The 16,150-nt window shown below is 41.2% G+C and overlaps 2 protein-coding genes across 3 annotated transcripts in view; one reads left to right on the top strand and one right to left on the bottom strand.

Moving 5' to 3' along the window:
- LOC117458351 (cullin-5) overlaps positions 1–569 on the bottom strand; it is a 34,917-nt gene extending 34,348 nt beyond the window's left edge. For both annotated transcript variants that reach the window (XM_034098769.1, XM_034098770.1), the window contains exon 1: positions 483–569. In XM_034098769.1, the coding sequence (XP_033954660.1) occupies positions 483–506 (24 nt within the window). In that variant the 5' untranslated portion in view covers positions 507–569. The remainder of the gene's footprint in view (positions 1–482) is intronic.
- A 775-nt stretch (positions 570–1,344) lies between these two features.
- On the top strand, positions 1,345–15,453 carry LOC117458372 (solute carrier family 35 member F2-like). The gene is given in 10 exon segments (XM_034098799.2): positions 1,345–1,544; positions 4,417–4,502; positions 4,504–4,523; positions 6,082–6,254; positions 8,739–8,866; positions 10,717–10,876; positions 12,609–12,765; positions 12,854–12,921; positions 13,227–13,366; positions 13,999–15,453. Coding segments are annotated over 10 exon segments (1,221 nt in total). The 5' UTR covers positions 1,345–1,510; the 3' UTR covers positions 14,254–15,453.
- The last annotated feature ends 697 nt before the right edge of the window (positions 15,454–16,150 follow it).

Below are 16,150 nucleotides of genomic sequence, written 5' to 3'. Positions count from 1 at the left end.
AATATTATCTTAATGTACAGTACGTGAACACAGGGCATGCTTTAGTGCATTAACTACTGTCTCTTTCTCTTCTCATTTTAATAAGGAGGCTATTTCTGCAGCCTTTAGCATTGTGTGTTTGAAGGGGAGGGTCTGAACTGAAGTGACAGATGATAAGAGATGTGTAGCTACCGTATGCACACATAATATTCATATTCAAACGCAGGTTAAGGTAAGAAAACGTCTCCAATCTCTCTGCCTGTTTCTCTCATAGTCAGTTAGCTGTGATGTAGCTATTCTGTTTAGCTAAATCAGTGATAAGTAGCTCATGCTAATGCTAGCTAGATGTAAGTGAACTATCCCACATAAATCGTGTAGAATCGCTAATAGGTGCTGTGTGATGTGTGTTAAGTGTGGAGCTAAATGCCAACATTACACCATGTAAATGTCACACACTTTAGTGAGCGTTTTATAAGAAATAATGGAATTGAAGTGGCTCCTACCTTTAGCAAATGAGACGTCGCCATGTTCCCTTCAACTTATCCTCTCGTGAAATCTCGCGAGACCTACACGCAGCGTGAAGATTAACACTGGTGGACAGAGGTGGAAGAAGTTCCTCTTTACTTAAAAGTAGAAATACACAGTGGTGTAAAGTAACTAAGTAGATTTAAGTACTCACATATTGTACTTGAGTAAAAGTAGAAGTACTCAGATCTTGTACTTGGGTAAAAGTAGAAGTACTCAGATCTTATACTTGAGTAAAAGTAGAAGTACTCAGATCTTGGTGGAACTAAAGTCTGATTTAACACTTGATTATATTTCACATCATTAATCCAGATCTGTAAAGTAACCAAATGAATTAAATACATGTAGTGGAGTAGAAGCACAAAGTACAAATACCTCAAAATTGTACTTCAGTAAAGTACTTGAGTAAATGTACTAAGCCACTTTACACCATAGATACCAGTGAATCATATTTGAGTCAAGGACAGTTGTTGTTTCCTACAATCAGTTTGGTGTGTGTTATCAGTCTTTCTCTGTCTCCGCAATCATGGTCAAATACCTTCTCATACAAGGATTCTAACCTTCACTTTAGGAAGAAACAAGGGCAGTATTTGTTAAAACAGCTGTGATTGTATGTCAAACAAGAACAGTATGAAGGTTAAATATGGAAATGAACACATTTTTTAGATAAAGAAATACAATTTCTCCTTCTGAAATGTAGTGCAGTAGAAGTTAAACATCTAATAACATGGATACACTTAAGATAAGTCCCTTTATATGTGTATTTCATACCGGATTTGAGTAATTTCGGTTTATTCTCATCAGCATCAGATCATGTTTGACTGCACCGCGCCGACGTCACTTCACTCGTTTGTTGTATTTCGACCAATCAGGACGCAGGAGGCGGGGCTTGTCAGCACGAGGTTTGGTTGACGTAATCAAATTGCCAAACGTGGATGAGAATTTGGTGCGATTTTTTTTAAAGGATGGACTTTTATCACAGTTTGAGTTTTTCTCCCCACTTGTCATGACTGAAGAGGAAAAAGAAAACGTATGTTACGGTATGTACGCTTTGTTAAGATATAAATAATATTCAGGAAGCCCGATTTATGACGCTGTCGCTCATGTGTAAAACACACTAAACCAAACTTCTTTGATAAAAAGACGGTTTTAATTTTGCTTTGGGTGCTGCCAGTCATTTATACAAGCTTTAACATATTTTAAACGACGAGTCGCATTATAATAAGCTACATTAACATTCGGCATACATATAATGGTATTAGTATGCCTTACTGTAGTTTAATATTCTCAAATGTGCTCAAATGTTCGCTTTTAGCTCGATATAATAAGACGCTGTCACTGAAGCTTAACCAAACTGCATTGAAAAAAGGGACAATTTAATTATGTTTTGTATATTACAAGTATTGTATTATAAGAACCTACATTATAATTTGGCATACATCTAATGATGGAACTTCAGTTTAATTTAGTTTAATAGTCCTAAAATGGGCTTATGTGCAATATCTTGTATTTGTTAATACAGTAAATCCTGCAAAATATGTTGCACATTTCTCCTCCACTCTTCCTGCTTTAAATCTGCACAACTCTGCACTTTGAATATAGTATTTGTCGCATTTTATTTTATTTACTGTACCCAGTTTCTTACGTATTTTAGTTTGTTGTAAATATTATCTTTATTTTTAATTCATTAAGATAATATAACAGTTGAATGTTGAGTCGTTTATACCCGTTTAAACATATGTTAAACCTTAATTGGCATTATAATAAGATACATTAACATTCGGCATACATCTAATGGCGTAATTGTGGCTAATTGCAGTTCAACTTTCCCAAAATGTACATATCTGTTTGCTTTTAGCTCCATTGCCTCTAATGCAGGGGTGGGGAACCTCCGGCCCCCGGGCCGTATACGGCCCGCGAGACAATTTGGTACGGCCCTCGAGGTAATTTATAAACACACGCAAAAAAGTAAGAAATCTAGACCGCAAAAGAATGAAACAAGCGAGTGCCTGTTTTTCCTGGCCCAGGCCAGGGTCCTTGAACACAACACGAGTTTAACGTGTCATCGCGGGGTATATGTCTCGTCTGACAGGGGTGTAGTTCTGACGGGGAGCACCAGAACGCGGCTCCGGCACTTCAAAAATTGCAGTACCCATAAGGAGCCGTACACATGCTGCAGTTTCTGCTTGGCTGTGTCTTTAGTTGTAAGCCCAGTGGCGATCTGCTCATCTGTCATACTGATCATACAGTCAATAACTTTGTTGTTATTAGCATCTGGTTAGCTAGCTATGCTAACAAATATAAGAAGCTTTTTCTATAACCAGTGAGGTAAAGGCACATCTTTATATGATCATTATAATTATAAAAAAAATAAGAGAATAAAGTAAACTACTATATAAAATGCTATATGACAGTAAAATAAAAAAAATAAAAAATACAGTTTAAAAGGGGAGTGATTTGTAAAATATCCATAAAGAAAAAGAAATCTGCTTGCATTTCTATTTCATCTGGGTGTGGAGAGATGTTTCAATAGATCTCCTAATGTTGCTCTCAAAGTGCACCAGATTGATGCTTTTAACTTCAACATTTAAAAATCCCCCCCTAGAGGAGGTTAGGTCCCCCACCACTTAAATCATGTCCACATGGATAGGAAACTAAATACATTTACACATATCTTGTGTCCATATCTTTCTGGTTGGTGGTCATGCCACAACCGTGCACGTGAATGCGTGCGCGAGTCATGGTAAGATATCTGGACTAAGAGGTTGCTGTTTCTTTGCACAGCATGAAAGAAAGGCCAAATGAATGGGCTGTGATTTTAGTTTTTTAAGCAGAGGTCAATCATTTGTACGGCCCTCGGAGGATGTTGAAAAAATTGAAATGGCCCTTGAGAGGAAAAAGGTTCCCCACCCCTGCTCTAATGTATACCCAGTCTGCAAGTAATTTAACTTTAAGTGCAGTTCTGTAATCTCAATTCTTATTAACCAGGCTAGAAACAAGGCAGAGTAGATTGTCATATTAAGAGACATATATCAGATCGCGAGTCGTGGCTGTGGTCCTGGATCATCGGTCCCTGGAGGATATCCTCGTGGATTCATCTTCCTATTATACACACATGCATTTCCAAACATCTGGACTACCTATGTTGCAAATGTATTATCTTTTCAATTTACACACCGGCATCTATTGCACGTCTGTCCGTCCTGGAGAGGGATCCCTCCTCTGCTGCTCTCCCTGAAGGTTTTCTCCATGTTCCCTTTAAACTGTGGGTTTTCTCTGGAAGTCTTTCCTTGTACGATGTGAGGGTCTAAGGACAGAGGGTCTGAGGACAGAGGGTCTGAGGACAGAGGGTCTGAGGACAGAGGGTCTAAGGATAGAGTGTCTAAGGACAGAGGGTGTCGTATTGTCATACTGATATTCTGTACACACTGTGAAGACCACTGAGACAAATGTAACATTTGTGATATTGGGGCTATAAATAAACATTGATTGATTGATGATTGATATCTGTATTGTCTGTCCAAACAACTATATTTTCTATAGTATATTCTGTATTATACTGTGTTTCTTTATACCTGATCTACTGTATAGTGTATTCAATTAGCTGTTAATACAGTTTAAACCTCTGTATAGTGTATGTACACAGTTGTTTATCTATTTATATTATACTTGAGTAACTCTGCACTTCTGGTTAAGTGCCAAACTGCATTTCGTGGTTGAATTTAATCTCTCATCTCAGGCATCATGCTTTCAGTTATTGTCCTTTATCAGCAAGAAATGATTCTCTTCATCAGTCACATGATTCACATTACATTCCTGTGGAGATTCTGCTGCTCGGATGGTCTGATGAAGACGGTAAGCTTTAAAGACACTAATTCTTAAAGGTTTTTCATCTTTAATGTTCCTTTCCAGATCTAGCTCTCACGGATATGGAGGGGCATGAAGACGAGAGGCTGTGTGGGAAATGGAGGGTCGCCTGCGGTTTGTACAACTACAACCCTGAGGGACGTGTTCACATGGTGAGTTAATGTGGTGGGAATTTATTTATCAGATGTGGGATAAAGAATCAAACATTCAGCTGCAGAGCGAAAGACGAAGAGCAGAGTTCGGGTTGCGTATTTGAAGGGAGGGCTTGAGCTTGGTGATAACAAAGGAAGTTTAGGGAGTCAGGAAGTTCTAAGTTCAACAGAAGGTGAAGGTCATACTGTTGATGCAGCTACCGTCTAAACTAAATGCTGCCGTGATGAAACTCCATATCATGGATTATCAAGGCTCTGAAACAGTCTGGAGCTCAAAGGCTTTCTCTCTTGCCGGTTACACCACAAGGTGAGTTCCTTTCTACTTCCTGCTTCTTCACACACATGCTCTCCAGCACAGGTTAGCTCTGAGTGTTAGCGATGCTAATGTAAACACCGACCATATTACGTCCAGAACAGACGGGCGTTGTTTCTGATAGCGACGTTTCTGATTGGCCCGTGGGTCCACATTTCAGATGTTACGTCATATCGGACGCACATCTGGATCAGCTCCGTTGTTCCCGTTTTTAGAGATTTGGGTACGGAGGAAAAGAGAGAGGGTTTATTTCCTGACGCTGCGTGAGTTCCCCGACACACCGGGGACCAGTGTTGATGAAGAACAGACATCAAAAAGTGACTTTTGCATGATAGGTCCCCTTTAAAGTAAGTGAGTATAATATTTTTCTATTACAATTATCATTCAATCAGTAATATAAAACAGGTCAATACGCTCTAGTTGAACATCTTAGGTTAAGGTTAGTTTATTTATGTAGCACATTTCAGACACAAAGGCAATTCAACGTGCTTTACAAAGGCATTAACATATAATAATTCAAGTGAACAAAAGGAGAATTCATAAAATACTTTCCTAGTTGCATGTACATCAGTGATACTGTATTTGCATATAAAAAATACAAAATGTCTGTCATAATAACAATAATAATACATTTTGTTTATAGAGTGCTGATCATTGTCCTCAAAGACACTTTTATATGGGTTTAACAGTAAATACGAGTTAATTAAACCATATTTATCTTTAAAAAGTAAAAGTGAAAACTGTCCTGCTGCAAGAGACATAACAGAGTTCATGTTCAAATGTCTGTAATTAGTTTTTAATCCTTTATCCTTTGACCTTGGTGAGTGGGAGTGTCATGTGTTGTATTTGTATTTTGTAGCTCTGTTGTGATTGGTCAACCTGCTTAGAGTTGTCCCGCCCTTAGCACATGTGTTGGAGCGCTAGCCAATAGGAGCGCAGTGATGTCATAGTGAACAAGGTGTGGTTTCAGGTGCATAAAACAGACTTCCTACCTCACCCAGGGAAACACTGGAAAGTAGTTTGATGTAAATGATCCCTCAGGTGTACATGTCTTTAATGTTAATATATTAAAGAGATTTTCTTCAGGTCTGATGAAATAAAACATTTACTTATTGACTGAGAAACTGAAGATATATTCCACTATTTTCTCACATTTCATAGCAATTTATCTGGAAATAATTATGCGTTTCAGCCCTCTTGCTTATACGTTAGTTTGATGTTATATACCCCCCCCCCCCCCCCCAGGCGCCTGCTGAAGACCCTCCTGATGGGGCAGGTTTGCTCTCTGCTGATCTGTGGGACTGCGGTCAGCTGTCAGTACCTCGCTAACGCTAAGGTGGAGACGCCGATGCTGCAAAGCTTCCTGAACTACGCCATGTTGCTGCTGGTCTACACCACCATCCTCTGCACCAGAAAAGGTATTAAAGGGGACACAATCTACTTTAAAGAGTCCTCTCCTGCTGATGTTCAGGTGTATATCAGTATGTAGTGTCTCTACTTTAAAGAGTCCTCTCCTGCTGATGTTCAGGTGTATATCAGTATGTAGTGTCTCTACTTTAAAGAGTCCTCTCCTGCTGATGTTCAGGTGTATATCAATATGTAGTGTCTCTACTTTAAAGAGTTCTCTCCTGCTGATGTTCAGGTGTATATCAGTATGTAGTGTCTCTACTTTAAAGAGTCCTCTCCTGCTGATGTTCAGGTATATATCAGTACTGTATGTAGTGTCTCTACTTTAAAGAGTCCTCTCCTGCTGATGTTCAGGTGTATATCAGTATGTAGTGTCTATACTTTAAAGAGTCCTCTCCTGCTGATGTTCAGGTGTATATCAGTATGTAGTGTCTCTACTTTAAAGAGTTCTCTCCTGCTGATGTTCAGGTGTATATCAATATGTAGTGTCTCTACTTTAAAGAGTTCTCTCCTGCTGATGTTCAGGTGTATATCAGTATGTAGTGTCTCTACTTTAAAGAGTCCTCTCCTGCTGATGTTCAGGTGTATATCAGTATGTAGTGTCTCTACTTTAAAGAGTCCTCTCCTGCTGATGTTCAGGTGTATATCAGTATTATGGAGTGTCTCTACTTTAAAGAGTCCTCTCCTGCTGATGTTCAGGTGTATATCAGTATGTAGTGTCTCTACTTTAAAGAGTCCTCTCCTGCTGATGTCCAGGTGTATATCAGTATTATGTAGTGTCTCTACTTTAAAGAGTCCTTTCCTGCTGATGTTCAGGTGTATATCAGTATGTAGTGTCTCTACTTTAAAGAGTCCTCTCCTGCTGATGTTCAGGTATATATCAGTATGTAGTGTCTCTACTTTAAAGAGTCCTCTCCTGCTGATGTTCAGGTGTATATCAGTATGTAGTGTCTCTACTTTAAAGAGTCCTCTCCTGCTGATGTTCAGGTGTATATCAGTATGTAGTGTCTCTACTTTAAAGAGTTCTCTCCTGCTGATGTTCAGGTGTATATCAATATGTAGTGTCTCTACTTTAAAGAGTTCTCTCCTGCTGATGTTCAGGTGTATATCAGTATGTAGTGTCTCTACTTTAAAGAGTCCTCTCCTGCTGATGTTCAGGTGTATATCAGTATGTAGTGTCTCTACTTTAAAGAGTCCTCTCCTGCTGATGTCCAGGTGTATATCAGTATGTAGTGTCTCTACTTTAAAGAGTCCTCTCCTGCTGATGTCCAGGTGTATATCAGTATGTAGTGTCTCTACTTTAAAGAGTCCTCTCCTGCTGATGTCCAGGTGTATATCAGTATGTAGTGTCTCTACTTTAAAGAGTCCTCTCCTGCTGATGTTCAGGTGTATATCAGTATGTAGTGTCTCTACTTTAAAGAGTCCTCTCCTGCTGATGTTCAGGTGTATATCAGTATGTAGTGTCTCTACTTTAAAGAGTTCTCTCCTGCTGATGTTCAGGTGTATATCAATATGTAGTGTCTCTACTTTAAAGAGTTCTCTCCTGCTGATGTTCAGGTGTATATCAGTATGTAGTGTCTCTACTTTAAAGAGTCCTCTCCTGCTGATGTTCAGGTGTATATCAGTATGTAGTGTCTCTACTTTAAAGAGTCCTCTCCTGCTGATGTCCAGGTGTATATCAGTATGTAGTGTCTCTACTTTAAAGAGTCCTCTCCTGCTGATGTCCAGGTGTATATCAGTATGTAGTGTCTCTACTTTAAAGAGTCCTCTCCTGCTGATGTTCAGGTGTATATCAGTATTATGGAGTGTCTCTACTTTAAAGAGTCCTCTCCTGCTGATGTTCAGGTGTATATCAGTATTATGTAGTGTCTCTACTTTAAAGAGTCCTCTCCTGCTGATGTCCAGGTGTATATCAGTATTATGTAGTGTCTCTACTTTAAAGAGTCCTTTCCTGCTGATGTTCAGGTGTATATCAGTATGTAGTGTCTCTACTTTAAAGAGTCCTCTCCTGCTGATGTTCAGGTATATATCAGTATGTAGTGTCTCTACTTTAAAGAGTCCTCTCCTGCTGATGTTCAGGTGTACATCAGGATGTAGTGTCTCTACTTTAAAGAGTCCTCTCCTGCTGATGTTCAGGTGTATATCAGTATGTAGTGTCTCTACTTTAAAGAGTCCTCTCCTGCTGATGTTCAGGTGTATATCAGTATGTAGTGTCTCTACTTTAAAGAGTCCTCTCCTGCTGATGTTCAGGTGTATATCAGTATGTAGTGTCTCTACTTTAAAGAGTCCTCTCCTGCTGATGTTCAGGTGTATATCAGTATGTAGTGTCTCTACTTTAAAGAGTCCTCTCCTGCTGATGTTCAGGTGTATATCAGTATGTAGTGTCTCTACTTTAAAGAGTCCTCTCCTGCTGATGTTCAGATCAGTATTTTTCACCCTCTGTCTGAAACCAGAGCTCTTTTTTCCTCCTAATCAAACTGCATGTGTTTCTAAAGGAGACAGGAACATCCTCCACATCTTAAAGACCAAGTGGTGGAAGTATCTTCTGATGGGAGTAGCAGATGTGGAGGCGAACTACACCGTGGTGAAGGCGTACCAGTACACCACTCTGACCAGTATACAGGTGAGAAGACCGTCACTGGTCTCTGAAAAACCATATGTCAATGGGCAATAGATACCGTGTGTGTGTGTGTGTGTTAGGGGTCGACCGATTATCGGCCAGGCCGATTATCGGGGCCGATATTCATCATTTGACCGATTATCGGTATCGGCCTTTTTTTTTATAAAATTGCCGATAACACTTTGGCTCTGATGCGGCCGTTTCTCTGTCTGCAGTCACCACTCTCTGTACACGAGCAATGTCCCGCCCACAGCGCTATCTGATAGGCTATTACTGAAGTGTCAATCAACACTGAAGATTTTCCGGGCGGTAGCCAGCCATAGAGGCGGGACCTTCTCAGATTACAGGCAGGTGCGAAGAACGCAGACACAGACAGACAAGCAGCAGCGCTGAGCGGCAGAGCCATACATGTGTTTCGAAGGTAAATCAGTTGAAAGCCGAAGTTCAATAAACATCCCTATCCCCTCAGCTGAAGTTGCAAAAACGGCACAATCTATTGATCCAATTCTATCAGCTTCCCCGTTACACAGGGACGGGGGAAGTCAGTCAGCGTGCAGCGTCTCACAGCGGAACTGTGGTGCGGAGGGGGGGCTGCGAGTGAAGTATGTATTTAGCAAATGTTTAGCAAAATATTAGAAGTGAGGCTACTAGTCTAACGTTAGGTCTACTGTAATAGCCTCACTTTTAATAGTTTGCAAAACATTAGCTAGCACTAGTGGTTTGCAGTTGCTAGCAGCTTATTGGGATGTTATGCTAGACAGACAGGCATTGGTTTGATATAATAAATTAAGCATTATTATTGGTTAAGCATGTCAGCCTGCAGCCCCACTTCTTGTCTCTCTCTAACTCATTGCAGATGGCTGCATTAAAGAAAAGGGCACAGAGAGGAAACCAGTTGTAAGATGTTTAAAAGTTCATTAAACATAATATAGGCTATGCTTAAATGCATTTCAAAGAAGTTGAGTTGTGTTGGAGTTTGTGTTATTTGACACCAAGATTTTCTGATTTTACTGCAAATGTATATCGGTTTCAAATATCGGTTATCGGTCTCCTTGATTACTAATAATCGGTATCGGCCTTGAAAAAGCCATATCGGTCGATCGTGTGTGTGTGTGTGTGTGTGTGTGTGTGTGTGTGTGTGTGTGTGTGTGTGTGTGTGTGTGTGTGTGTGTGTGTGTGTGTGTGTGTGTGTGTGTGTGTGTGTGTGTGTGTAGTGTGTGTGTGTGTGTGTGTGTGTGTGTGTGTGTGTGTGTTGTGTGTGTGTGTGTGTGTGTGTGTGTGTGTGTGTGTGTGTGTGTGTGTGTGTGTGTGTGTGTGTGTGTGTGTGTGTTGTGTGTGTGTGTGTGTGTGTGTGTGTGTGTGTGTGTGTGTGTGTGTGTGTGTTGGACCCTTCTCCCATCCGATTTAGTGTCACTTGGCAGAAGCCGATGTTTCTCTGTCTTGCTGGTCCTGTTATTTAATACAAATAGCAAAGAAAACAGTATTTTAATCAGAAATGTGACATCTAAGGCTTATCCTCTCTGACCTCTATCAATCAATGTGTGTGTGTGTGTCTCTCTCTTTTTGTCTGTCTGTCTCTCTCTCTCTCTCTCTCTCTCTCTCTCAATTCAATTCAATTCAAAGGGGCTTTATTGGCATGAAAGTTAAATTAAACGATGTTGCCAAAGCATCACAATACAAAATAATTAACAACATTAACATACATTTCAAATGTTTACATATTATTGATGATATATATACAGTGATATAATTACATTTCAACGTGTGTGTGTGTGTGTGTGTGTGTGTGTGTGTGTGTGTGTGTGTGTGTGTGTGAGCTCTCTCTCTCTCTCTCTCTGTGTGTGTGTGTTTAGCTGCTGGACTGCTTCGTGATCCCGGTGCTGATGGTCCTCTCCTGGTTCTTCCTGAAGACCCGCTTCAGACTGGTCCACTTTGTGTCCGTGGGGGTGTGTCTGCTGGGGGTCGGGGCGATGGTGGGAGCCGACATCCTGGCAGGGCGCGACCAGGGGTCCAGTGAGGAACCTTTTATTTACTCAGTTAGTGTGTGTGTGTGTGTGTGTGTGTGTGTGTGTGTGTGTGTGTGTGTGTGTGTGTGTGTGTGTGTGTGTGTGTGTGGAATCACTGCCTGGTAACTTGACAGTGCAGTCGAAAAAAGTGAAAAAACGACATTCAAAAAAGTGATATTTTGAATAAAGTGAAAAAAAAACAAAGAAAGTCGAAAGAAATTACAAGTCCGGAACTGTTGCAAAAAGTCAAAAACAAGAAAGTTAAAAAAAAAAAGACAGTAGAAAAAGTAAAAAAAAGTGCGGGACTTTCGACAACAGAGAAAGGGTGTCTGGTCCATAGGCTGGTCTGATCCTACCCACATTCTACAGCCAGAATCCTCGCTCCTGCCGTCTGGTAGAAGATCAGGCTGAACCTCTATAACAGGGGTGGGGAACCTTTTTTCTCTCAAGGGCCATTTCAATTTTTTCAACATCCTCCGAGGGCCGTACACATTATTGACGTCTGCTTAAAAATACTAAAATCACAGCCCATTCATTTGGCCTTTCTTTCATTCTGTGCAAAGAAAAAGCAACCTCTCAATCCATATATTTTACCATGATTCGCGCATGCACGCACGTGCTCGGTTGTAGCATGACCACCAAAACAGAAAGATATGGACACAAGATGTGTGCAATTTAGTTTCCTATCCATGTGAACATGATTTAAGTGGGGGGGGGGGGATCTAACCTCCTCTAGGGGGTCCGGGGGCATGCTCCCCCGGGATGAATTTTTTCTGGTGCACTTTGAGAGCAACATTAGTAGATCTATGGAAACATCTCTCCACACCCAGATGAAACGGAACTGGAAGCAGATTTGCTTTTTCTTTATGGATATTTTACAAATCACTCCCCTTTCAAACTGTATTCTTGTTTATTAATAACAACTTTTTTTTACTGTCATATAGTGTGTTATACCCGTTTACTTTATTCTCTTGTTTTTTGATAACTATAATGATCATATAAAGAAGTGCCTTGACCTCACTGGTTGTAGAAAAAGCTTCTTATATTCGTTAGCATAGCTAGCTAACCAGATGCTAATAACAACAAAGTTATTGACTGTATGACAGATGAACAGATCGCCACCGGGCTTTCAGCTAGAGACACAGCCACGCAGAAACTGCGGCATGTGTACGGCTCCTTATGGGTACTGACATTTGTGAAGTCCCGGCCCGGAGCCGTTCTGGTGCTCTGCTCCCCGGCAGCTCTAAACCCCTGTCGGACGAGACATACTCGTGTTGTGTTCAAGGACCCTGACCTTGGCCAGGAAAAACAGGCACTCGCTTGTTTAATTATTTTGCGGTCTAGATTTCTTATTTTTTTTTCTTTTTTGCGTGCGTTACCTCGAGGGCCGTATCAAATTGTCTCGCGGGCCGTATAGGGCCCGGGGGCCGGAGGTTCCCCACCCCTGCTCTTTAAGCACCCTGCCTCTGTCCATTGAGCTTCTTAACACTCACATGTAATGAAATATACTTTTAAATGTTGTGCAATAGGTCGCCATTGTCAGTATGTGCGTCTGTGTTTTGTGTTTGTTCAAAAGGTGTATGTATTTTAATGTTTATTATGTTGTCCCCAGAACACATTTTCTTATGGGGACAATAAAGTATATCGTATCGTGTGTGTGTTCTCAGCCAGCAGTGTGTGTGTGTGTGTGTGTGTGTGTGTGTGTGTGTGTGTGTGTGTGTGTGCGCGTGTGTGTTCAGCCAGCAGTGTGGTTCTGGGCGATGGTCTGGTTCTCCTCAGTGCCGTTCTGTACGCCATTTCTAACGTCTGTCAGGAACAAACGGTGAAGAACCTGAGCCGGATCGAGTTCCTCGGCATGATGGGACTCTTCGGGACCCTCATCAGCGGAGTGCAGCTGTGAGGCACACACACACACACACACACACACACACACACACACACCTATTAAAGTGTGTACTCTCATGCTAACTTGTTGTTGTTGCAGAGCTGTTCTGGAAACTCACGCAGTCGCAGCGATAAAATGGGATTTTCACACGTGTAAGTTAACTTCCTGTTTTGTCAATTTAAGAGTGTTTGAATGTCAATGGTCTCTAACTGAAGTGTGTGTGTGTGTGTGTGTGTGTGTGTGTGTGTGTGTGTGTGTGTGTGTGTGTGTGTGTGTGTGTGTGTGTGTGTGTGTGTGTGTGTGTGTGTGTGTGTGTGTGTGTGTGTGTGTGTGTGGTGTGTGGTGTGTGTGTGTGTGTGGTGTGTGTGTGTGTGTGTGTGTTGTGTGTGTGTGTGTGTGTGTTTGTGTGTGTGTGTGTGTGTGTGTGTGTGTGTGTGTGTGTGTGTGTGTGTGTAGGTCCTGTGGTTTGCAGTGTATGCTATGTGTATGTACTCTCTGTACAGCTTCATGCCGGTGGTGGTGAAGATGACGAGTGCCACGGCGGTGAATCTGTCTCTGCTCACCGCCGACCTGTTCAGCCTCTTCTGTGGACTCTTCCTCTTCCACTACAGCGTGAGGCACTTTGATAACCAGTCAGGGAGACTTTAGCTGTTTCAAATGTGTATTCAAGCTGATATGCATCAGGCTGTTGTCTTACATCAACATGACTTTCCCTTATTTTATGCAAAAGGAAGAGAACAGCTGGAAATTAGCCATTGACTGTTTTTGTTAGGAGGCTGTGGTTAGTGCTAAACTAAACTTGTGTATATTCCCATTTGTATTCCACTTTTCCTTCCATGTATGTCAGGGAGACTGTATCTGTTTTAAAATGTGCTTTTAAGCTGATATGTATCAGGCTGTTGTCTTACATCAACATGACTTTCCCTTTTTTAATATTATGCAAAAGGAAATGAAAGCTGCCTCATCGACTGTTTTTGTTAGGATGCTAAATGCTAGTGGTGCTAAACTAAACTAGTTTGTTTTTGATTTATTCCCATTTGTTTTCCTCTCGTCCTTCCCTGTATGGACTATGTATAAACAGCTGAAGGTGGTAGAAAGAGTGTGAATAAGTCTATCTAATTACATTTCCGTCAACTTGCTCGTATGTGTCAACCTACCTGATTCTGATTCTTTGAAAACGCAGTTAGATAAAACATGCAACGTGTAAACATGGCGTCTCTCAGTAACATCTCTTCCTCTCTCAGTTCTCCACGCTCTACATCATCTCCTTCGTGGTCATCATGGTGGGCTTCGTCATGTTTAACGCCATCCCGACGTACACAGCTCTGCCTGGGTCCGGGTCCAACGAGGAAAACCCCCCCGAGGAGGAGGAGAGCTCCTCAGATCGGCTGCTTTCTGCAGGACCAGAGGCTCAGAGAGAACCAGAGAGAAGAGACACTAAGAGGGGCGAGACCCAGAGACCCTCAGAGACCCCCACCCTGGAGACGCTCTGTGAGTGAGGGAGAAAGAGGAGGAGGAGGAGGAGACACTGCATTAGGTGTGTTCATACAGCAGGTCTCTGTGAAGAGGACTGCCTGCTCTCACCCTGTTACAAAGGGACTCCAAAGACAGAAAATTCACTCTATTTTACCCAGAGACCCTCAGAGACCCCCACCCTGCAGACGCTCGGTGAGTGAGAGAGGAGGAGGAGGAAGACGAGGAGGAGGAAGAGGTGGTAGTACCAGAGAGACAGCAGCAGGTCGTGTTCATACAGCTGCTCCCACCCTGTTACTAAGGGACTCCAAAGGCAGAAAAGTCATTATTTATATATCGAAAGAAGATGCTTCTATCGCCGCATTATCTTCATTCCTAACTCCGGGTTTCCTCCCGTCAGACAGGAAGTTAATTTGTGCATTTTGAATATCACAGAAAACGACATCTCAACGGTTGCATCGACACATTCATTATCCCTAATTTTAAACAATAACTTTTAAATAGACATTTAGTACACGGTACCAAGGGACATGAAGACATGTTGTGGACCGTCAGACTCTTAATATTGTATTGGACAATTTGCATCGAGACATTTCCCATCCCTAGTTTAGATTTCATTATGCTTGTTTTTTTAGATAAGTCAACATTTTGCAGCGACATATTTTTAGTGGTTTTAGTTGTTATTTATTTGTTAACATTCCCCAGAAGTGCATGTTTTCCCCTTCATACAGAAAGTTTGATTTATTTTCCTTGCCTTTTTTTATTTGACGTAAAATGCTTTTCGGCATCTTAACGGTTGCATTGTCACATTCGTTATTCTTTAATTTCATACATATGTTGGATATTTCTTTACCAACATTGATCCAAAGTCCATGTCTTCTTCTCTCCGACACAAAGTCCACTGGTTTTTGTTAATATGCATTTTTCATATCTAAGGAAAACGAAAATGATGTTACAGGACGTGGACGTGTCAAACACTGCACTTATATTTATTGTGCCAAAACTGATGTGTTGCTTCCTTCCTTTTTAAATAATATATTTGGTATTTTACAAAATGCATCATCTGTTTTAACTCCGTCTTTCTTTTGAATTTGATCACTAAGCTGGATTTGAATGTTAGTTGTCTACACTGCTGTTACAACTGTAATATATGCTGTAAACCACGGGGCTCTATGAAAAGCACAGAGAACTTTTTTACTATTAAATGACATTTTTATATTCTCTTGGCTCTGCATTATTGTTCCAATTATTTGAATGTGTCTGTTTGGTTGTTCTGTGTACGTTGTGCGTGTTTTAATCCACGAATGAACGGGACACACTTTAACCTGGGTGCATGTACACTCAAGGCAAACACACACACAGATTTTCATCGACTACATCAGATTCAAGTGTTTTTGTATTTTATAGGTTGAACAAAGATCCTCCTTTAATGACATTTGGACAATATACATGTATCTTAATAGGCTAGTTGCGCTTCGTTTTCCCCAAAAAGTCATTTTTGCCCGGAAGTGACGCACGTGTTACTCTCATCTATTGATTGATGTATTTGATGCTACTTGCCTATCGTCCTCAGGAGGGCGCTAATGTAAACCGAAGTCATCTTCAATTTTCCAGCCGGTTTCTGTGTGTTTGAGTGAAACGCGCTTTGTACGTAAAATGTCGAGGAGAAGTTAAATACAACATATCTTGATCCAACGTTACGTTCGTCCTCAAGATGTCCAACAACAAACTGCTGCGTTTACGGAGTTTTTTAACTGAACGCTTAACCACCGCGGCCGTGGAGATATTTGGAGAAATAGAAACTACTGTGGAGGCTTACTACGAGGAAAACAAGCGCCTGCGGAATGTGCTGCACGTGGTGCTCAACCCAGAGATAAAGCTGTCGAAAATAGGTTTGTCACTTTTGGTTACCGCAAACATTTG

This window comes from Pseudochaenichthys georgianus, chromosome 14 (assembly GCF_902827115.2).
Source record: "Pseudochaenichthys georgianus chromosome 14, fPseGeo1.2, whole genome shotgun sequence".
In the NCBI taxonomy this organism is placed as follows: Eukaryota; Metazoa; Chordata; class Actinopteri; order Perciformes; family Channichthyidae; genus Pseudochaenichthys; species Pseudochaenichthys georgianus.
Note: the sequence above shows the minus strand (reverse complement) of the source record. Positions and strands in the feature narration are given on the sequence as shown.